The following is a 20,452-nucleotide window of genomic DNA, read 5'->3' as shown; positions in this document are numbered from 1 at the left end:
AATTTTTAAAATTATTTGTAGATATGAGGTCTTGCTTTGTTGCCCAGGCTAGTCTCAAACTCCTAGAATCAAGTGATCCTCCTGCCTTAGCTTCTCAAAGTGCTGGGATTACAGGTGTGAGCGACTGTGCCTGCCTCCCTCCCCCACTTTTTTTTAAACCACTGGTTTAGTCAACTCTGAAGCCACAGAGGTATCTGAGTAGAGGTGAGATGAGATGCAACGATCAGTTTAAAAGAGGAGAATTTACTTATTCAATGCAATGAAGTATGAATAGGTAAGGGGTACACTTGGGCAATCAGTGGGAACAAAAGTTGAGAGGCAATAAATCTGGTGGGGTTAAACACCTGGATGTGAGGGCCAGAAGAGTGACTCTGTTCAAATAAAATATTTAATGAAAAGGAAACAGTTTTTTAAGGAATAAAGCATCCTCATGACATGAAACTCTCAGGCCAGACATCTCTAGAGTAATGCTGGTTCCAAGGCAGGTTATATTAGCTTTTTCCTCCTTCACTTGAAATATTTTTATGATGAAATCTTCTTTCAGTGAACATTTATCACACAGCTTGTAAGGTCTGGGCTCCCTTCTCCTCATTTAGGGCAGTTCTGTTTTAGCCTGTTGTATTCATGGGACTCCTGGATAAGCGTTTTATTAAAGAATTTGACAGCTGAAAAGTTTGAAAACCACTGAACTAAGATACAGGATGTTTCAGTGCCTTGGCTTTGTGAGTATCTATCTATTCGGTACAGAGCAAGGCTTCTCAACCAAGACACTCTTGACATGTTGAGCTGGGTATTTCTTTATTGTGGCGGGCTGTCCTGTGAACTGTGGGATGTTTAGCAGCATCCCTGGTCTCTTTACACTATGTGTCAGTAGCACCCTTCCTGGGGACAAACTCCATCCTCAAGCCACCTCCTTAACTGAGAACCACAGATGTAAAGAATTCACAGGTCCAGTTCCAAGCTCAGACCCCAATCTGTTTGAGGACTGTGCTGTTTTATACCAGCTTCTCTTTTCTTTTCTACTACTATGGCAAGGTTAAACATTGGCTAACATTATAATGCTGGTGATTTTTTTTTTTAATAGGTAGAGAAAAGCAGGCTCGAGAATATAAATGGGGGTATTCGTCTGCCACATTTCTAAATTAATAGGAGAAAAGGTTGCTTGGTTACCTGAAATAAAAGTCAAAAAAGGTTTCTAGGTACCAGCATAGGCATTTCAGGGCCTGAAAGCAAAATCCAATTATCTTTCCACAAGTATATGTATTAAAAAATAAAAGCAGGCTGGGCCAGGCATGGTGGCTCATGCCTGTAATCCCAGCACTTTGGGAGGCTGAGGTGGGCAGATCACGAGGTCACGAGGTGACCATCCTGGCTAACACGGTGAAACCCCGTCTCTACTAAAAATACAAAAAAAATTAGCCGGGTGTGGTGGTGGGCGTCTGTAGTCCCAGCTACTCGGGAGGCTGAGGCAGGAGAATTGTGTGAACCCAGGAGGCGGAGCTTGCAGTGAGCTGACATCGTGCCACTGCACTCCAGCCTGGGCGACAGAGCGAGACTCCGTCTCAAAAAATAGAATGAATAAATAAATAAATAAATAAAAGCAAGGTGGTCCTCAGCAGGATATGTGGTACTCAACAGCAGACAATGTCCATAAACAAGACAGGTGATATTTGTAAAAATTAATGAAGCATTAGGTCCAGGTGAAGAGGAGAAAAGGACTTTTTGAATTGAATAATACAATGCTGAGAAATCACTGAGAGAAAAGGAAAACAAGGCTTTGGAATCCAATCAATTTGCATTTGAATCTTACCTCCATCTGCTTTACTTTTGTCTTGGTAAGAAGTATAATCCTTCTGAGCCCAGAATAAAGAAAATAACTAATTTCATCTGGCCTTGCACTGCTTGAGGAAAGGGACAAAATCTTTTAAACATTTATATTTCTAGTACCTTGAAAAATATATAAATGTCTATAATGACTTTTAAGTATAAAAATATCAAGATTCCTTCCTTAAGATTTATACAAATTATTTAATATATTTTTACGTTTATTTTTTTCATAGGCATTACTGACTGGGATTGTTTTATATTTATAAGATCTCTTGTTTCTCCAACAATTCAGCTCCATATCGAGATTATTTACAGTGTTCATGAATGACTTGGGATTGACCAGGAATGGTAATGAATGGTTTTCATTTATTTTGGGGTTCTTTTTCAAAAGTAAAAAACAAGGCACTTGAAAAATAAAACTTTATACAAAAAGATTTAGACTTTTCCTGAACCCTAATTCTTATATATATGAATAATCTTAAAGTCTGAACCCTCTTTTTCAAGTCTAACAATGCTTATGCCATCCTGTGTCAAGGGAGATACTGACAGCACCATTGCAGCCCTCCCGCAGGGAGTAGTAGGTACTGGCCTTAAGAAATGGGTAGGGGGATCTTGGTACAGATTGTGCTGACTTCTAATTAAGGGTGGTGGCTGGTCTTGGTGCTTTATCTTTATGAGCTTATCACTTTATTCCTATAAAGACCTAAAGCTTTGAGTAGTCAGAGATATTTATCTCATTACGTCAAAGGACAGTACCACTGTCACACTGTTTATATATCGCTGATAAGTGAGATGCTTTTTATCCCCTCATCTTTCATAGCCATCATCCTATCCTCCTTCAGTACGTACATAATTTTCAATTCATCTCTCTTCCAACTTAAGTTAGGACATTTATTCTTTTCTAAAAAGTCTCTGGAGATGGTCCAGGATTGTATTCAGTAACTGAGAGAAAATTCCATAAAGAACATGTTTATAAAAATACTGCAGCATGTCACCTCACTGAAAAAAGAAAAAGAGAAACATGAAATATTCTGTCAGCTACGAACGCAGTAAAATTTTTGTTTCCCATGGTTGAAACAGGTAAGTCTGAAGAGTTTATAGGTCAAACTCTTTTTCTTTGATTTAACTTTTGGCATCGGATCCCACGAACAAATGGAAATTTGCTAATTAACACGTGGTTTTTGGTGATTCACAAGATAAACAAATGGGAGAAAAAGTTTTAATTTTCCCAATATCCAGGATATTATTACTTCTAAAAGAAATGTCACTTATAAAAAGCCCCACCATGCCCTGTATTTTATGTTGTGCAGAACTTTTCTTTATCTACATCATTTAGTTACACAATTTGTGGCAATAGATAGACACATGAAACAATATTCAACATTTTAACTGATGGAAATACTCAGCATGGCAGAAAAATAAATCTTTATACAAAAGATATATCCAAGGCTGGGTGTGGTGACTCATGCCTATAATTCCAGCACTTTGGGAAGCCAAGGCAGGTGGATCACGAGGTCAAGAGTTCAAGATCAGCCTGGCCAACATGGTGAAACTCTATCTCTACTAAAAATACAAAAATTAGCCGGGCACAGTGGCATGTGTGTGCCTGTAGTCCCAGCTACTCCAGAGGCTGAGGCAGAAGAATCGCTTGAACCCAGGAGGCAGAGGCTGCAGTGAGCCGAGACCGTACCATTGCATTCTAGCCTGGGCAACAGGGTGAGACTCTGCCTCAAAAAAAACAAAGACAAAAGGTATATCCAGTAAAATTCATATACAAACCCTAACAAATGACAAATTTAATTCATAAGTGATTAGCTTGAACAAAACATTAAACATTTTAAGTAATGCTACCATCAGCATAAACAATGGATTCAAATCCCTTACAATGTTGGTCAAGTCTTAATATGCAGAGAAAGTGAAGTGAAAATGAATATAAGTGAGTTTTACTTTCTATAACACTCTCAATCCTGGATTGGAGTTTGAAAGCTAGGCTTTCCAATATGTCTAATGTGCCATGTGTTCAGGACCTTCTGAAATACATGATGTTCTAGGCCAGGCAAGTAACCTCCTAAGTAATATGTTTAGACTGATGGGATTCAGAACATGCTACCCCAAAATATGGCGCTTTGGCATACTGAGTATTTTGAGCTGAAGAAATGTGACAAACAGCAAATGTAGGAAGGACTCTCTGATCCACCCCTGAAGTAGGCCATAAGACCCTAATATGAGAGGTGCCCTTCCTATACCTAGAGGAAAGGACCATGCTTATCTCTAAAAACAGAGGAACAGTAAGAGGAATCTGAATGAACAAGCCCTGCTGTTTAGTTTACTACCCTTAGCTCATTTAGTTTACTATGCTTAGCCCTTTCTTTTTGTCCCCTATCACATTTTCCCCATGATTTTCCACTCCCATCAAACCTAGCATAAAACCACACAGGTTTACCCATTTCTTTGGGTCTTTGTTTCCTTATGAAGGCTTTGGTGTCACAAAAAGCTTACATTAAATAAATCTGTATATTTTTCTCTTCTTAATCTGGTTTTTGTTAAAGAGCCAAGGGTGAGAACTTAGACTGGTAGAAGGAAAGGACTTTTTTCCTCCTCTACAAGATCTTGTTTTAACTAGCAGTTTCTTTTTTTTGGAGATGGAGTCTTGCTCTGTCGCGAGAAAACAAAATACATAAGTTCAGAAGTTCTACAGCAAAATATAGCATCTGGAAAATTTACAATAACTGATGTGATCTTTTTTACACACTGACACATTTAAAATGAAGATAAACATATAGGATTTAGCACATATTAAAGGTAAGAGATTTAAATACTGATGATGGATAAGGCAGGAATGTTTTTAAATCATTTCCTTTGTTACACAGCACTAATCTATTAAAATGCTGTGACTACATAAATGTTGTTTATTGCCTACACTTCAAATTCTTTTAGGAAACAACACTATAAAGAGAAAATGGAGATGGATCATGAAATCTTAAAATACCTTTATAGGAATAAAAACTTGTTGAAAATATTCAGAAAGCTACAAATCTTGTATGAGGCCTATTAACTAAAACTACATGATTTATTTTGCAATCAACATCTAATTACTCTAGCAGAGAACATAATTCATTCATGGAAATCTAAAATTGGGTAATGCAAATAGTTGCCAAATTTCCTTACTGCTAATTTGGGCCACTAAGCATAAAACTCATCAGACTTGTTTAAGAGTGTTTTCTTTTGGGAGGAAATGCTAGAGAACAGGAAGAAAAGACTAAAAGGAGCAAGAAGCTGGTAAAACTATTTAAAGGGGGGGGGGGGGGGGGCGTGGCTCAAGCCTGTAATCCCAGCACTTTGGGAGGCTGAGGTGGGTGGATCACTTCAGGTCAGGAGTTCGAGACCGGCCTGGCCAGCACAGTGAACTCTTGTTTCTACCAAAAAAATACAAAAATTAGCCAGGCATGGTGGTATGTACCTGTAGTCCCAGCTACTCAGGAGGCTGAGGTAGGAGAATTGCTTGAACCTGGGAGGCGGAGGTTGCAGTGATCTAAGATTATGTCACTGCACTGCAGCCTAGGTGACACAGTGAGACCCTATCTCAAAATAAATAAATAAATAAATAAATAAATAAATAAATAAATAAATAAATAAAATAAAACAAAAGGGGGGGGGTCAACTATACCTGTAATAAATACTAGACTGCTCCAAAACGGGGTACAGAAAAAAAAATCTAAAAAGCTTAAGTTAGTTTATCCTTCCTTAACACTTTTGCCTTTCAGTGTTTAAATATTTTGAAGTAAACAAATTATTTTATATCTTAAGTTTCAGATTTGCAAAAGGCTGACATAATTTTTTAGTAGATATAAACAAAGGTCATATTGTATCTATTATTTAGACTGATTTTCTAAACTGTAAGCAAAATTTTTTCCCATAAAGGAAGAAGGAATGCATTCAAAGATGATGAAACTATTGAATAGTCAGAAAAATAAGGCAACAGAGAGCAAATATAGTCTAAATAGCTACTATATAGATTACCAAATTAAATCTTATAATGTAAAAGGAACAATGCTAATTTTTATTTAAGATAATCACTTTTCTCTTTCATGCAGCAATTACTCTCCAATATTGTCCTTACACAGCTGAGCTGAAGGATGTCAGGGAGCTATAGAGGATGCACAGAAGGCTGATATAAGAGAACCCCAGAATTACACAAGAGTTAAGTCTGGGTGCGGTGGTTCATGCCTGTAATCCCAGCACTTTGGGAGGCCTAGGCGGGCAGATCACCTGAGGTCAGGAGTTTGAGGCCAGCCTGGCCAACATGGCAAAACCCCGTCTCTACTAAAAATACAAAAAAATTAGCCAGGCATGGTGGTGGGCGCCTGTAATGCCAGTTACTTGGGAGGCCGAGGCAGGAGAATCGCTTAAACCTGGGAGGCAGAGGTTGCAGTGAGCTGAAATTGCATCAGTGCACTCCAGGCTGGGTGACAAGAGCAAAACTCCATCTCAAAAAAGAAAGAAAGAAAAAAAAAAGGATTTAGGGATGGCAGGATCAGAAACAAAATCTAGTATCTTTTCATTTAGACCTCTATTCCCAAAGAAATAATAAGTTATCAATCTAGTGATTCACTTCTAATATTTAACCTCGGCCATTTCTGTAATCTTCATGAGTTGAATTAAAAGGTCTAAAGGTCTGATCCGTTTTAAGAATTGATAATTTATGGTGCATAGTATTACCTTATCAGTGGAAGACAGAATTGTAGAAAACAAATACTCTCTTCTCAGCCCTAACCCACCTTTCATGAATAAAGTTCTATAAAAATGATGCATATTTATGAAAGAATGGGGCAGGAAATGATGAATTTAACTTTTTAAATCTGTCTGCCTTCACAAACCAAGATTCAGCACACAAGATGAAATTCTACAGGGGAGAATGGAATTTTTTCATTATTTACTTTAACATTTATTTGGACACAATTTTGAAAATCAGGAAATGAAATAATAAACTATGATACATATACCACCAAGTAAGGTAATGAAGAATCTTAACTCACCATTTTTTAGGTTTTGATAATGGTTTGTATTTGCTGTATTTTACACGCCACTCAAGAACTTCTTTACAGCGCTGACATACTCCATCATGAAGTTTTGCATTAATTTTCTTAAAAACAAACAGAAAGACAAATTGAGAATTTCACGTGTGAGCCAGCATTGCAAATCCCATAAAAGAGTGTATAAGATGTAAGTTTTAAAATATAACTGAACCTTAATCTGCATAACAATTTATGATATATTATGTATTTTTATGTATATTACTCAATTTGTTATTTTTTCTTACAAAGGCAATGGTTCTTTTTTCTTTTTTTGTTTTTTTTTTTGAGACAGAGTCTCATTCTGTCGCCCAGGCTGGAATGCAGTGGCACAATTTTGGCTCACTGCAACCTCCACCTCCCGGGGCTCAAGCAATACTCCTGCCTCAGCCTCCTGAGTAGCTGGGATTACAGGCGTGTGCCACCATGCCCAGCTAATTTTTTGTATTTTAGTAGAGACAGGGTTTCACCATGTTGCCCAGGGTGGTTTTGAACTCCTGAGCTCATGATTCACCCGCCTCGGCCTCACAAAGTGCTGGGATTACAGGCATGAGCCACTGGGGCCTGGCCCTCATCTAGAAAATTTTTAACCTTCCCATTGATTCTGATGTATATATGTGTCAAAACTCAAAACTGCACAGTTATGTGTATTTCATAGTATGTAAGTTATATCTCAATAAAAACATAATAATAGAAAAGAAAACCTTGCTCATATTTGAAGACTATCATTTCAACAATTCAAATCCTCCCCGTGAGTTGGAATTAAACTGAGAAATTGGGCTGTCCTGAATTGTCAGTTTGTTGAAGAGAACAGAGACTGAAATTTGAGGAAGGGGTGCCAGGGAGAAGCAGCTGGAAGCAAAAAGGCATTTCATTTTTCAGTTTTATGCTTTTGAATTCTCATGTTAAAAAAGTTTTAGAAAAGTTCCCCCTACTAACTTGGTTTCTTCAAACTTAAATAATATGTATTCGTATGTAAATATCTGTAGTGGAGAAAGGGCTTTATAAGGAAAAGTTTTTTATTGTAATTTTCTTTTCAAAATGTGTTGGGAAAGAAGGAAGATAGGAAAAATTTAAATGTGTCATGTATTTTCTCTAATAGTTTCATATTTTTGTAGCATACTCATTTGATTCAGGACACAGACTATATATTTTCACTGAGTACTCTGAGAATTCTCTAGTTTGCTTTGGCTGTGGAAGCTTGGTCTTTGCCTATTGTTGGAATAATGAGCAGAAGACATTTAAAATTTTCTTTGCTTCTTTTGTTTTCTTTTAAAATTTCTCAAGGGGAGAAAGAAATGCACCACAAGTATGCAGATTCTTTGGGAGGCTATTAGATATTAAGTTAAAAGCACAATGTTTACGTCAGATCATCTGAAAGAAACAATTTTTGAACAGCACTTGATATTCTTGAAAGTTCTAAACAAAAAGATAAAATATTTGATAAAACATTTATTCAATGAGAAAATATTTTAGAAATATTGTGAAAAACCATAAATTAAGCTGTGAATATATTTCATTTTATTTAATTTTTCTCTTTCTTCAAGGAATCTTCACCATCAGAAGTGTGAATATATTATGTTTAACTTTGTGATGAGAAATACATTCTGTTACTTACAAATTGTGTATATAGGTGCATTCCTTCCTTCTGGACATAGATGGAGAGTCCCAGTTCTGCATGCTACTATATCCCCTGCTTACTCTAGGCCCCTAACTGTTGCCAGAAAGAAGGAAATCTGTGCCTACACACCAAACTCTTCGTCCTCTCAACCTTTGTACTTATTAATAGTTATCATGGACAAAGCTAGCTAAGAAATGCAGAATCAAAGTTCACATTCATCATTTGTCTTCTCTGTCGTCTAGAACATCTTACTAAGCATTACTTATATTTCCTTAACTGAATGACTTTGAACTGTGACTTCAATATGAATGTGATATTAACTTCCTAATTGGAACATTCTTAGAACACAGACATTTCACTACCTGCAATTTTATTGTATATAACACATTCTGCTTGTTAACTAGGAAGCATTCTTTGGTTCCTTGTTTGTTTCTGTATCCAATTTCTGACCAGTTCATCTTGATTTACAAAGCTGTGCAGAGTTTGGAAACTGGTTTCTTTAGGGTGGATCAACAGTAGAACAAAACAGGTCTTTGTGGGAACTTGTCCTGTGAGTGATGTGTGAAGCAGTATAAATAGATATGTTGTACAGGGTTCACATGACTAACAGGCACTACTATCAAATTAAACTTGATTTTTATGTGTTAAGAAATTAATGAGAGTAAGAATGAGAAAGAATAGTACTTTTCACTTAAAAATAGGTGCAGAAGAAAGAAAAGTATATACCTGTTTTACCATTCTTTGGCAAAACAGAAGTGAATTCCAGAGATGTGAGCAAAGAAAGTTAATCCTAGTTCTAGGAATCCTTCTGCCTGGGGGGAAGGAAATGACAATCTAACCTTATTCACATTTATATTTACAATTAACCCTATTTTGGCAATTACTTTTAGTGTATCCCTCATGGTAGAAGATCATAGGTAATTAAGGTTAAAACTTAAGTCTGTCCAAATATAAAATCAAAAGTTTTATAAATACAAAAGCCTATAAAGGTCATTTAGTTCGTTCAACAAGCTACTTTCCAGATTTGTGAAGAAAAAAAAAATCTTCAGTGGAAGAGTCCACTGAACTTAGGAATCAGTGAAAGAAGAAACCCTTACTTATCAAATGAATACTTTTCAAAGTTAGAATAAACTTAAGGAACATCAAAAAACATGCCTACTTAATATATACATAACGTCTTAAAAATGTCTTAGCCATCATTCCTACAACTTTTTTTTTTTTGAGACAGAGTCTCGCTCTGTTGCCCAGACTGGTGTGCAGTGGGGCAATCTTAGCTCACTGCAACCTCTGCCTCCTGGGTTCATGCAATCCTCCTGTCTCGGCCTCCTGAACAGCTGGGATTACAGGCGTGCACCAGCATGCCAGCTAATTTTTGTATTTTTAGTAGAGATGGGGTTTCGCCATTTGGCCAGGCTGGTCTCGAACTCCTGGCCTCAAGTGATCCACTTGCCTTGGCCTCCCAAATTGCTGGGATTATAGGCGTGAGCCACCGCACCCGGCCTATACAACATATATTTTAGAGTCAGTGTTGTTATTGCTGCTTTAAGCATTCTATTTGTTGTCAAACAATATATCTTTAACACAGTAATGCCATACAGAAGTTGGGTGAGAAAGGGCCGGGTGCGGTGGCTCACACCTGTAATCCCAGCACTTTGGGAGGCCGAGGCAGGCAGATCACCTGAGATCGGGAGTTCAAGAACAGCCTGACCAACATGGAGAAACCCCGTCTCTACTAAAAGTACAAAATTAGCCGGGGTGCTGGCGCATGCCTGTAATCCTAGCTACGCTGGAGGCTGAGGCAGGAGAATCCTTTGAACCTGGGATTTGGAGGTTGCAGTGAGCTGAGATCGTGCCATTGCACTCCAGCCTGGGCAACAAGAGCGAAACTCTTCTCAAAAAAAAAAACAAAAAACAAAAAAAAGCTGGGCAAGAAAGGACTTCAACTCCCAAGAAGGTAGCAAGAGCAAATTGTAAATATTATATCTGTATCAACATGCTGATGCTGAAAAATATTTTATAAAGTATCATTTAACAGAAGGAAGATACTACGGTAGGTGAAAAGAAATTTTCATTGAATGAATACCATTCAAAAGCAACTAAAATAATTTTTCCTTAGGTTTTTTTTGTACATAATTCTTTCAGAATTGCCAAAGGTAAAACAAAGGCCTATTTACTCCTCTTAACTGAAAACAAAAAAACAAACAAAAACAGAATTAAAAAAATGAAATTCTCAAAGAAAAATGCCAATGCCAATTCCAATGCTAAAAATCTATTTCCATAAACTGGCTTTGTTCTTTTCCCTGCAGTACTCTTCTCCTAAAATAAGGTATTTTATGCCACTACTGCTGTAACAATGTTACTCCAGAAATAGAAACTTTTATATCTTATTTAATCATATTTAAAAGTATGTACTTTGAAATTTGCTGGAAAGAGTCCCTTATTCTAAATTTGGCTAGAGGATAAAAGATCCCTGGATTTGGGGGCAAGAACTCACGTGACTAATAACAATAATGTGAAAATCTGACTTTTAGGCTGCTGCTTCCTTTTTTTTTTTTTTGAGTCGGAGTCTCACTCTGTTGCCCAGGCTGGAGTGCAGTGGCATGATCTTGGCTCACTGCAACCTCTGTCTCCCAGGTTCAAGTGATTCTCCTACCTCAGGCTCCTGAGTAGCTAGGATTACAGGCACACGCCACCATGCCCAACTAATTTTTGTATTTTTAGTAGAGACAGGGTTTCGCCACGTTGGCCAGGCTGGTCTCGAACTCCTGACCTCAAGTGATCCGCCCACCTTGGCCTCCCAAGGTGCTTGGATTACAGGTGTGAGCCACAGCACCTGGCTTTAGCCTGTGAGTTTCAAATCATAAACTACATTATTTAAATTCCTTTAAATATGGCTAGAACATTGTTGGACATAAAGTATCTTACAAAACACAACCAAAAAATAGAGGAGGGAATCAGAATGAGAGAAAAGTAAGGGCAGGAGGGAAATTACAAAGCAGTCAGGAGTGCAGCTGGAAAGTGCACTTGTTAGAGATGGGCCACAAATGAAATCTGAGCTTTCTAGCACCCAGTAAAACATAACTCATTGTCTGTAACATGCCAAAAATCCAGTTTCTCAGAAGCAGCACAAGTATTCTTGTTACTGAAGTGCAAAGTTTCATCTTTCCTATACCATGTGATACAGTAAGCGATGCTCGCAAAAATGTCCTTACAACACAAAGCATTTCACAGAACTGTTTTCTATCCTGGTTCTCAATGTAGGCCAGTGTTATAATGCCAAAACAGAGTGCAATACAGTTATTCTTAGGTGTACAATGTAGGTACAGATCCCTGATAGTCATAGGATCTGCAGGAATGCACTACATATAATAAGGCCATCTTCAATAAACACTATTTCTCTCAACTTAGCTCTAAAAGCATTCCCGTCTATTATGAGAAATGTCAAACTTGCAGAAAACAGTGAAAACAATAATACTAATGCATACATATTCACACTCCCAGAGACAACTATTAACATCTTCTTACCTTTTTGCCTTTTGTGTGTATGGGTACAGGTAAAATAACTTATGGATATCAAGACACTTCACTTCTTAATACTCATCATATCCTAGCAATAAAGACTTTCTCGTGCTTAACCACAATACTGTTACCACACCTAAGAAAAATGAAAGATAACTCCTTAATGTCACTGAATGTAGTCAGTTTATATTGAAATTTCAACTGCTCCAAGACAGCTTTCAGAGCTGTTTTTTCCTCCCCAAATCAGGATCAATCCGTATTCAAGTACTGTATATCTGTTATCTCTCTTTTCACCTATTTATGTTTTATCCCCTATTACGTGAATATTTTTTGAAAGTAACAAGCAAGTCATTTTAGAGAATATCCTACATTCTGGATTTGTCCATTTTCTCATGCTGTAATTTAACTCATTGCTTTATTTCCTGTAAAGTGGAAGTTAGGTTTACAGGCTTAACTATATCCAGTTTAAATATTTTTTGGATCAGAATAATTCATAGGTGATGCTGCTACTGTTGTGTACTTCATATTACTCCAAGTCAGGAGGCACATACTGTCCAGTTCTTGCCTTGTCAGCAATGCTGAATTTGATAACTTGCTTAAGGTGGTGACCCAGATCTCTTCAAATTACAACGGCTACAATAATCTATGGAGGCCATGTTAATGTACTGTACCACAGTAACACTTTCCCTCATGGTTTTGGCATCCACTCATGATCTTTGCCTGAATCATTCATTTTACTAAGTGATGAAGAATGCTAACTTGAATTCTTTTCTTTCTATATTAATTTTTTAAAAAAGATCGTCAGCTTAAATCAGTTTTGAGAAGTACATACATATCAAAAAATTCACCCATTTTAAGTATACAGTTCTAATGAATCTGACAACCAAACTTTCAATACTACCATCACTCCAAAAAGTTCTCTAATTCCCCTTGGTTGTCAATCCTTTCTACTACCTCCCAGGTAATAATGATTTCAAATCTGCTCCTACAGTTTTGCCTTTTCCAGCATGTTGTGTAAATGAAATGGTTAAGTATATAGCCATTTGAGGAGCTCATTCCTTTTTATTGGTGAATAGTATTCCATTGTATAAATTACCATAATGTTTATTCAATTCACCAATTAAAGGACAGTTGGAGTTGTTTCTAGTTTGGAGTGCTAATAAATATTTGCATACGAGTTTTTGTGTGGACATATTTTTTATCTTAGGTTAATTACTAGGAATGATATTTTTGGGTTGTATAACGGAATGCTTAATTTTATAAGAAACTATTAGTTTTTCAATGTTGCTGTACCATTTTGCATTCACACCAGCCATATATGAAGATCCAGTTTTTCTACATTATTTCCTGGACTTGAAATTTTATTTCTTACTTTAGCCATTCAAATAGGTATGTAGTATTATTTCATTATGATTTCAATTTACATTTCTCTAATAACTAATAATGTTGAACATCTTTTGATGTGTTTACTTGCCATCGTGGGTTTTTTGTTTGTTTGTTTCTTTAAGAGACAAAATCTCACTCTGTTGCCTAGGCTTGAGCGCAGTGACATGATCATAGCTCACTGCAACCTTAAATTCCCGGGCTCAAGTGATCCTCCTGCCTAAGCCTCCCATGTAGTTGGGATTGCATGCATAAACCACTGTGCCTGGCCCCACCCTGTATTTTCTTTGGTTAAGTGTCTATTCAAATCTTTTGCGTCTTTTTTTTTAAAATTGTTCATTTTCTTATTATTGAGATGTGAGAGTTCTACATATTAATATATTCTGGATTAACAGCCCTCTATCAGATGTATGCTTTGCAAATATATTCTCCCAATCCATGCTTTCATTTCCATTATCTTAATAGTTTTTCCTAAGAGCAGATCTTTTTAATTTCAAAGAACAATTTATCAATTTTTTTCTTTCATGAACCATACTTTTTGATTCTTGAATAAAAAAGATCTTAATCTGTTTTCTTCTGCAAGTTCAGTAATTTTACATTTTACGTTTAGTCTATAATCTATTTTGAGTTAATTTTTGGTTGTACATAGTGCAGAATCCAAGTAGATGTTCTTTATAAATTATATACAGATGTACAATTGTTCCAGCACCATTGAAATGCCTTTGTACCTTTCTCAAAAATTAAGTATGTGTAAGGTCTATTTCTGGACTCAGATCCTGTCACATTAATCTATGTGTCTAGTCTTTCACCAATACCACCCTGTGTTGATTCCTGTAGCTTTATGGTAAGTCTTGAAATCAGTACTTCAATTCTTCCATCTTTTTTTGTTTCCAAAATTGTTTGGCTATTCTAATTCCTCTGCTTTTCTATATAAATTTTAGAATCTGTTTGTTGATTTCAACAACAACAAAAAACCCTGCTATGATTTTGGTTAGGATTACAGTGAAACTGTAAATCAATCTTGGGAAGAACTGACATCTTAACAACATTCAATCTTTCAGTCCATGAACATTCCATTTCTTATTAGATAAACCCCAGTCATTTGTAATATATTGTCCTTTTTATACATTGATGAATTCCATATGCTAGTATTTGGTTAATGATTTTGGAATATATATGCATGAGGAATTGTACTCTATAGTAATTTGGATTTTTTTTTCCAATGTCTTTGGTTTGGGTTTTGTCTGTTTTGGTTCTCAGGTGCTGGAGAATTTATATAACTTAGAAGAGCACAAGAGAAGAAAGTCATACAATAATAAGAAAATCACACATAAGAAAATCATACAATAATATAGCATTGTATATATATTATTTTTTACTGGACTTTATTACTTTTATAGATGAAAAATACCTCTACAGATCAATTTTATAGAGCTAAAACGAGTCTTTACATATAAATATTCAAAATATAGAAATTTTATAAAAATACAGATAAAGAATAAAGACAAGTCCTATCACTCAGAGATTCTATACTTTGCAGCACTTCAAGTATATATTTACATAAGTTCACATTTTTTCCACATATGTTGTTTTATAACTTATTATTCATTTTTCCATATTAATATATATACTTTCAAAGCATGTCTTTATTGTATGTACTATAGTCTCTCAGAGTAATACCATCATTTAGTTAACCTATTATCTACTCTTTGACAGTTTAAATGTTTCCAATTTCTGAATATATATATTTTAAATATATTGGCCTATAAATATCAGAAAACTTCTAATAAACATGTAAATTCTCATCCCATTATATTTATACATAACAAGTTCTGGTTCCATATGAACAACATTGTAAGAAAATACAAGCAATTTTATTAGATGCAAAATCTCATAGTAAAAAATAAATGTCCCCTTTCTTTGGTCAAGTGTGTACTACTTCTTTATTAAGCTTCTCTAAAAAGAGTTTACATGTATGGATAAGAATAAGAGAAAAAAATAGTTCATGTTGTTTTATTTGCCACTGTATCAATACAGAAATCATTACAAAATGATTTTATTTTGTAAACATTGTTGCTATTATAATAAAGTATACAACAAGTCTCAAATTTGTGCATTATTACTCAACTCAACTGACTTATATTTTTAAAAAAATGACCAAACTTAGAATGAGTACACATAATTATTTGGATAGTGAGGCAAATGTTTCCTACTACCGTCCGTAAAAACTTGCTTCGCTTTTTTATCCTGGCAGTTAAGATTTTTTAAAAGAATAGAAGACACTGACAGTTCCCTTTTTGAGAAAGGAATTAAAATTCTTGCTATAATCAACTTACTACATTTCCTACAGACAGAACACCCCTACTATATGAAAACTTTCAAACCTATAAGCCCTTTTAAAATGTGATATGAAGTAATAATTTGCATGTGTACTATCCTCAAAAATACCTTATTTGGACAAGTTACTGAGCCTTACTATTTTTATGTATTTTATTATTTCGCAAAATGAGCTAGTCATACAAATAGCCCAGAAATACTTTTGAAATGAGTTCTGGTAGTAAAATTGGTTTGTCATTTAAGGAGAAATATAAAATCAAAGTTATTACTAGCTTACTTCTTTTTAGGAAATTATGTTTGTTCCACATAGCTAATTAGAGAGAAATTAACACTTATAAGAATTCTTCACAAAAACTTAAGTCCAAGTTGAGCAAATTTATTACCCTAAAAAACCTGATATGCATACATATATCAGTATTTCAGTAATATTTGATTTTTAATCTATAAAAATTTAATTAAAAGATATCTAAAGTATAGGTGATATAGATCTGCACTGTGAGCTAAAATAATATTCTCTGAAGTTTAGTCCATCTTGCTCCCATTCACTCTAAATTCATCACAAGTTTTTAAAACACCAATAACAAACTGAGAAGTGAAAGTATATACTAGAAATACTCAAAATGATCCTCTTGTTCCATATACTCACAATATCTTTTTCTAGTCAAGAAATAATATTTCCCTCCTCCCATTTTCCTTGTTACTGCTAGAATCTTTAACAAATGACATCTACAAAAATGAACAATCACATTTTTATCCAAAGACTGAATATAAAATGAGTTCTGATCATCCCAAACAGAGAACCATTCTTTCAATAAGTGGGCAAAGCTATTCAGTTGCAATTATGCAGACAGGGTCTGTGTACAAACTAACCACTGATTTATTTCAGCAACCAAGCAAACTACCTAGATTTTCACTGACAAACCTAATGCATACACAAAGTGGAGCCACACCTACCTACAGGCAGAAACATGCTGTGGCAGTACCTTTTTCTGGCAGTTGAGAAAACCTATTTAAGCAACTTTATTTTCCCAAGTATATTTTTCTCACTTACTTTTAAGGAAATTAAAATAGGTTGGCATTGTATTTTAACAAATAAATATTTGCGAAGCATTCTAACAAACACTGCGCTGATAAATCTATCGCAACTTTGAAAGTTTCAACAGGCCAGGTATGGTAGCTCAGGGCTATAATCCCAACACTTTGGGAAGCCGAGATGGGAGGATCACTTGAGTCCAGGAGTTTGAGACCAGCCTGGGCAACATAGGGAGATCCTGTTTCTACAAAAAAAATGAAAATTAGCCAGGCAAGGTGGTGCACACCTGTGGTCCCAGCTACTCCAGAAGCTGAGGTGGGAGGATCGCTTGAGCCAGGGAGGTCAAGGCTGCAGTGAACTGTGATCATACCACTGGTGACAGAGTGAGACCCTGTCTCAAAAAAAAAAAAAAAAAAAAAAAAGCTTGAACAAAGAACTCTAGTATGAAGATTTTTAATTTTCTCCATTCCAATTCAGCAAGGCGTGTTATGAACATTAGAAAATATTTTTAAGAAAGGACCTACAATGCAATGTTTTAAAATTATCTTTGAACTATCTTCATTATTAACTATGAGTCACTCGTAGTAAATAATAACTCAAGAAAAACTCATGTAAATGGAAACAAATAGCTATATTGTTGCAGCAGTAATATGGGAAGCACACCTTTCCTTCCTCAAAATTTTGAATGCCAATCGCTTTATCTAGAAATAATATGTCTTTCCTGAAAAAAAAGACTCTCTACAAGTAGGGTAATACTTTCAATCCCATTTGCTCCTTCTCAAGATGTTTTGCCAATACATCTCCTTCTTTTAGTCATCAACTTTCTCTCTCAACCCTGTTCAGTCCCTTCTTTTGACACTATTTTCTCCAGGTCAACTGAATGCATAACTACAGCCTCAGCAATGAGCTCAACGAAGATTACATCCAAAACTATGTCCCTAGTGCTAACTCATGTCTCTGAAAGTTCTGATGTCTCAGATTGCAGGCAAGATACCCATTTTTCTCCTCACAGAAATCCTTGAGACACCTCAGATTCAAAGACCAAACAGCAATCACTCAATTAGCAATACAATCTGTTCCTCCTGTGTCCCAAACCTCATCTTTAAAAATCTTTAGATAAAAAAACTTAGGTCACTTTTTTTACTTCTTCCTCTTTCACCTGTATATCTCTTTACTTCCTTATATAATCTGTATTACTGAAGTGGCCTCTCAAACAGAAGATGGGTTACAGAGTAAAGACGGAGGGAGTGAGACCAAACAGCCAACAGTTATTTTTTTTCTATGTTTCTCCCCTGGTAAATACACAGAGCATAAAATTTACCAACTTAATGATTTTTATGTGTATAGTTGAGTGGTATTAAATACATTCATATTGTACAACCATCACCACCATCCATGTCCAGAACTCTTTTCATCTTCCAAATCTGAAACACATAACTCTCATTTTCCCTTCCTCCTAGCCCCTGGCAACGATCATTCCACTTTCTGTCTGTATAATTTTACAACTTTAAGTATCTCATGTAAATGGAATTACAGAGTATTTGTCTTTTTTTTTTGGGGGGTCGGGGGGCAGGGTCTCGCTGTGTTGCCCTGGCTGATCTCAAACTGCTGGCCTCAAGTGATCCTCTTGTCTCAGTATCCCAAAGTATGGGATTATAGGTGTGAGCCACTGCGCCTGGCTTTTTGTGACTGGCTTATTTCACTTAGCATAATGTCCTTAAGGTTCATTGATGCTGTAGAATATGTCAGAATTTCCTTCCTTTTTAAGGCTAATATTACACTGTATGTATATAACATATTTTGCTTATCTACTCTTCCCTAGATGGATACTTCAGTTGCTTCTAGGTTTTAGTTATTGTAAATAATGCTGCTATGAACATGGATGTACAAATATCTCTAAGACCCTGCTTTCAATTCTTTTGGGGATATACCCAGAAGTGAAATCATATGATCATATAATGATTTTGTTTTTAATTTTTTGAGGAGTCACCATGCTGTTATCCAGAGCGGCTGTGCCATTTCATATTCCCACGAAGAGTAATAAACAAAGGTTCCAATTTTGCCACAGCCTCAAAACATGTTACTTTCTGTTTGTTTGTAAATAATAGTCATCCGAATTAGTATGAGGTGGTACCTTGTAGTTTTCATCTGTAGTTCCCCAGTGATTAGTGACGAGCATGCTTTTGTGTGCTTACTGACCATTTGCATATCTTTGGAGAAATGTCTACTTAGGTCCTCTGCCCATTTTTGAATTGGGCTGTTTCTTTTGTTGTTGAGTAATAGTTATAGTATTATATATTCTGCATATATATATTTTTTTCGGAGACAGGGTCTTGCTCTGTTGCCCAGGCTGGAGTACAATGGCACCATCTTGGCTCACTGCATACTCTGCCTCCCAGGCTCAAGCAATCCTCCTACCTCAGCCTCCTGGGTAGCTGGGACTACAGGCACAAGGCACCACACCTGCCTAGCTTTTGTGTTTTCTAGTAGAGACAGGGTTTTGCCACGTTGCCCAGGTTGGTCTCAAACTCCTGGGCTCAAGTGATCCACCTGCCTCAGCCTCCCAAAGTGCTGGGATTACAGGTGTGAGCCACTGTTCTCGACCATATATTCTGGCTATTAATCCCTTATCGGGTATATGATTTGTACACATTTTCTCCCACTCTATGAGCTGCCTTTCTACTCTGTTGATAAGTGTCTTTTGATGCAAAAACATGTTTAAATTTTCAGCAAAGCCAAATACTGATAGCAGAAAGAGAAAGTGAGGCATTTATTGCAAGACGCCAAACAAAGAGAACTGGGCAGCTCATGCCTGAACTCCCAGATGGCTTACAGGTAAGGATTTTTTGTTTGTTTGTTTTGAGACAGTGTCCTGCTCTGTTGCCCAGGCTAGAGTGCAGTTCAAGTGATTCTCATGCCTCAGCCTCCCAAGCAGCTGGGATTACAGGTGCCTGGCACAACACCTGTCTAATTTTTGTATTTTTAGTAGAGTCAGGGTTTCACTATGTTGGCCAGGCTGGTCTCAAACTCCTGACCTCAAGTGATCTGCCCACCTTGGCCCCTCAAAGTGCTGGGATTACAGGCATGAGCCACCATGCCCAGCCCAGGTAATGGTTTTTAAAGGCGGGTGACAAGCAAAGTCATAAATCAATATATGGAGATTGTACACTGGCTTGACCTAAAAAGGAGGGACATCTTGAAATGGGAGCACACAGGTCATAGGTGGATTCAAATATTTTCTGGTTGGTGATTGGTTAAGGAGGTAAAACTTTGTCTAAAAATTTGGGATCAGAAAAAAAAAAGTTAGCTCTGGCTTATGGGCATGACCTTCTGAAGGCTCTTCAAAAAGAAAATTAGAACAAACAATAGCAGTTAGAGTTTAGTTATCAGTTCCCTCTTATCTGAGGTCTATGCGCCAGCAGATCCATCTAGTGGGAGTCCAGGTTTCCAAAAAGCAACTCAAAGACATATGTTATGATGTTATCTTTAGTTTCTACAGGGGACAAAGTATCTCCTGAATATAACTTCCTTGGCCATGTGTTAAGTTACTATTACACGTAACATGGCCCCAAAGCCCAAGAGCAGTCTAGCGATTCAGATATGCCAAAGAGAAGTTGTAGAGTGGTTCCTTTAAGTGAAAAGGTGAAAGTTCTCAACTTA

At 36.3% G+C, this 20,452-nt stretch overlaps 1 protein-coding gene across 11 annotated transcripts in view; it reads right to left on the bottom strand.

The window, feature by feature from the left end:
- Positions 1–20,452, bottom strand: part of C11H9orf85 (chromosome 11 C9orf85 homolog) — a 74,243-nt gene that overhangs the window by 31,976 nt on the left and 21,815 nt on the right. For 7 of the 11 annotated variants that reach the window (XR_608688.6, XR_608686.6, XM_055091897.2 and 4 more), the window contains exon 2: positions 6,864–6,970. Coding sequence is in view for 6 of the 11 variants with exons in the window: in XM_055091897.2 (XP_054947872.1) it covers positions 6,864–6,970 (107 nt within the window). In the remaining 5 variants the exon portion in view is untranslated. Of the gene's footprint in view, positions 1–1,810; positions 1,902–2,044; positions 4,483–6,863; positions 6,971–20,452 lie in introns of those variants that run through there. The other 4 variants (XR_010109053.1, XR_010109052.1, XR_004673332.3 and 1 more) reach the window with 3 other exon arrangements.

This window comes from Pan paniscus, chromosome 11 (genome assembly GCF_029289425.2).
Source record: "Pan paniscus chromosome 11, NHGRI_mPanPan1-v2.0_pri, whole genome shotgun sequence".
In the NCBI taxonomy this organism is placed as follows: domain Eukaryota; kingdom Metazoa; phylum Chordata; class Mammalia; order Primates; family Hominidae; genus Pan; species Pan paniscus.
This window is presented reverse-complemented; position numbering and strand designations above follow the sequence as displayed.